Genomic DNA, 2,337 nt, shown 5'->3' with positions numbered 1-2,337 from the left:
GCATCACTCAGGGTGTTTTGTGCATCGCTCTTGGGAGGTGTCAGTGGCGCATCAGCAGCTTGAGAAGCAGCGTTCTCCAAGGATTCTGCGGCAGTTTTATCTTCCGATGGTACTGATGAGGACTGCTCTTTGTCGGTCTCCGTGGTGCCACCTTGTGGTTGATCAGTAGGCTTGCCACCAGTGGAAGTACTGCTCAGTGGATCCTGTGGGAGACTCTGGCTGTGCGACTCGTCCTGTGACGGAGAATCAGCATCTGAAGGTGAAGCCTCAGGTTCCTTCTGTCGTTCTGTAACAGCCTGCAATGCAGCGTCGATGTCAGTCAGCAATAACTCAGCGCTCTTGGCGGCTTCTCCAGCGCGTTCAGATGCTTGCTTAGCAGCACTTGACGCCGTGTCAGCATGTCCCACTGCAGCCGTTGTGAATTTTGCAGCTTCTGCAGCAGCCGTCTTTAGTTCGTTGGTTTCAGATATCTGTGTTTCGGTACTCTTATCTTTGACAGATTCGTACGCTTTCTTAGCGCTCTTCATGGCCTCGACAGCACCGCCATCCTTCGTCGCAGCTTTTTTTGCCTCTTCAGCACTATTCTGGGCTTGTTTCAGCGCAGACAACACTTCTGGTAGTTTTTTGAATGCTTTCTGTGCGGGCTCTGCTTCTCTGCTGATATCTTCAACCGATTTTTTCGCTGTGATACCAGCCGTCTTCTCCGCGTCCGTTAACAACTCCCCTGCCTTAGTTGTTGCTTTTTCTGTCTCCTTCACTTTATTCCCGATTGAAATAACGAATTCGTGAGACGTCTTAGTCGTGCTCTCTGCGTCCTTCGCCAAGCCGATCACCTCAGCAATTTTCTCCTTCACAATATTACCCCCCTCCTTCACATTCTCATTTAGCTTGGAAGCTGCCAGTGACGCCTTTCCCGCCGCTATCTTGAATTGCTCCGTTGCTTCCTTGATTGCGTCCACCTCTCTTTTGGCCTCATTCACCGCTTCCTTCGCCTTAAGCGCCTTCTCCTTCGCCTTCCTTAGGCTAACAATCATTTGGTCTTTGCCATCATCACCCTCAGCAGTGGCCGCTGCACAGCCACCCATGCAGCACAGCGCGACGGCCACCACAAACAACGCGGGACGCCCCACCGCCGCCATCATCACAGCCCGAGGCACACTGGTCTACAGAGGGGGGGGAGGGACGCACAGCGGGGTACACAAGCACAGCAGGGGAGACCAGCAGCGCACCACACAACTCAACGGACAACTAGAGGAGTAACACATCACTCAAACAAAACATTAGTGGCAGAGCACAATAAACCACATGAAAACAAACCCCCAACAACCCCAAATGTAAAGATGAAAGAACGTGTCGGCTCCGAAACCAATTTTAATAGGTATTTGTGTGCTGTTAAACAGTCGCCTGCTGGTGTCCCTCTGTGCCGTCGGCGGGGTGCAGCGGGAGGCAGTGCGGCCCTCCACACCACGCCGCAGCGCAGCGTACAGACACAGGCGCGGAGGGAAGCAGCGGGCACACGCCCCGAGTGCACTCCGCAACCCATGAGAGGGGCGGACAGCACAGGGGGAGCAGCAGCAGCAGCAATGAAAAGAAAAGAAAAGAGCTGCAGGAACCAAAGGACTTGGCCTGCGGGGTGCAATACACACAAGCGCACACAAAGGCGCAGTTAACGGATGTTTTGCCAAGATGGGAGAAACGCAGTGATGCGTCAAGCAAAGCCCAAGCAAAGGGGGGAAGAGAAGACGCCTTGGCAGACTACACCGAGCACAATAGATATCGCCATGGTATAATCAACGACGCACAGCCCGCAAAGGGGCAGCAATTAAAAAATGTAGGTTTGTGTGTATTATGGGGAGAATAAAGCACCTGCTGAGTTAGTCAACAGGGCTGCACGCAATTATGGGTGGAGCACCACCGCCCAGTGCCCACAGCGCCCACTACAGAGCAAGGTAGGTCAGCGCTCCCAGGAGCATCAGCAGCGGAGGTAGCCGCATCCGCACATCGCTGCTGCCGTCGCCAGTGCCGATGGCGTGACCCGCAGGCGGCTTTGGTGTAGCTGGGAGTTGCGGAGGGTCAGCAGACGCCGGTATAGGGGCGACGGAATCCGTGCTGGTCGCATACTTCTGCACCTCAACATCCCCGCTGCTCGTGGACTCCGCCACAGGGCCTGTCGGCGCTTCCGGGGGTGAAGGGGCTTCGGAAGAGACGGTGGCATCACCGGTGCCGTTGTCCTCTGGTTCTGTTGAACCGACACTAGCGGCGGCTTTCGCCCGCTCCCTTTCCGCGCGTTCCTCCTCTCTTTGCTTTCGCCGCAGGTCTTCTGCCATCTTTTTCGCA

At 55.3% G+C, this 2,337-nt stretch overlaps 2 protein-coding genes across 2 annotated transcripts in view; both read right to left on the bottom strand.

Moving 5' to 3' along the window:
• Window positions 1-2: 2 nt before the first annotated feature.
• DQ04_10261010 (hypothetical protein) lies at window positions 3-1,142 on the bottom strand (the record flags this gene model as incomplete). Its single annotated transcript, XM_009316194.1, has 1 exon — window positions 3-1,142. A coding segment is annotated over one exon (1,140 nt), but the record flags the coding sequence as incomplete, so codon positions are not given.
• Window positions 1,143-1,937: 795 nt separating this feature from the next.
• Window positions 1,938-2,337, bottom strand: part of DQ04_10261000 (hypothetical protein) — a gene marked incomplete at both ends in the record, with an annotated part of 1,227 nt that continues 827 nt past the window's right edge. The window contains one exon of the mRNA XM_009316193.1: window positions 1,938-2,337. This exon is cut by the window's right edge and continues 827 nt beyond it. Within this exon, the coding sequence (XP_009314468.1) occupies window positions 1,938-2,337 (400 nt within the window).

Source organism: Trypanosoma grayi (assembly GCF_000691245.1).
Source record: "Trypanosoma grayi strain ANR4 Tgr_1026_V1, whole genome shotgun sequence".
NCBI classification, from domain to species: Eukaryota; Euglenozoa; class Kinetoplastea; order Trypanosomatida; family Trypanosomatidae; genus Trypanosoma; species Trypanosoma grayi.
Note: the sequence above shows the minus strand (reverse complement) of the source record. Positions and strands in the feature narration are given on the sequence as shown.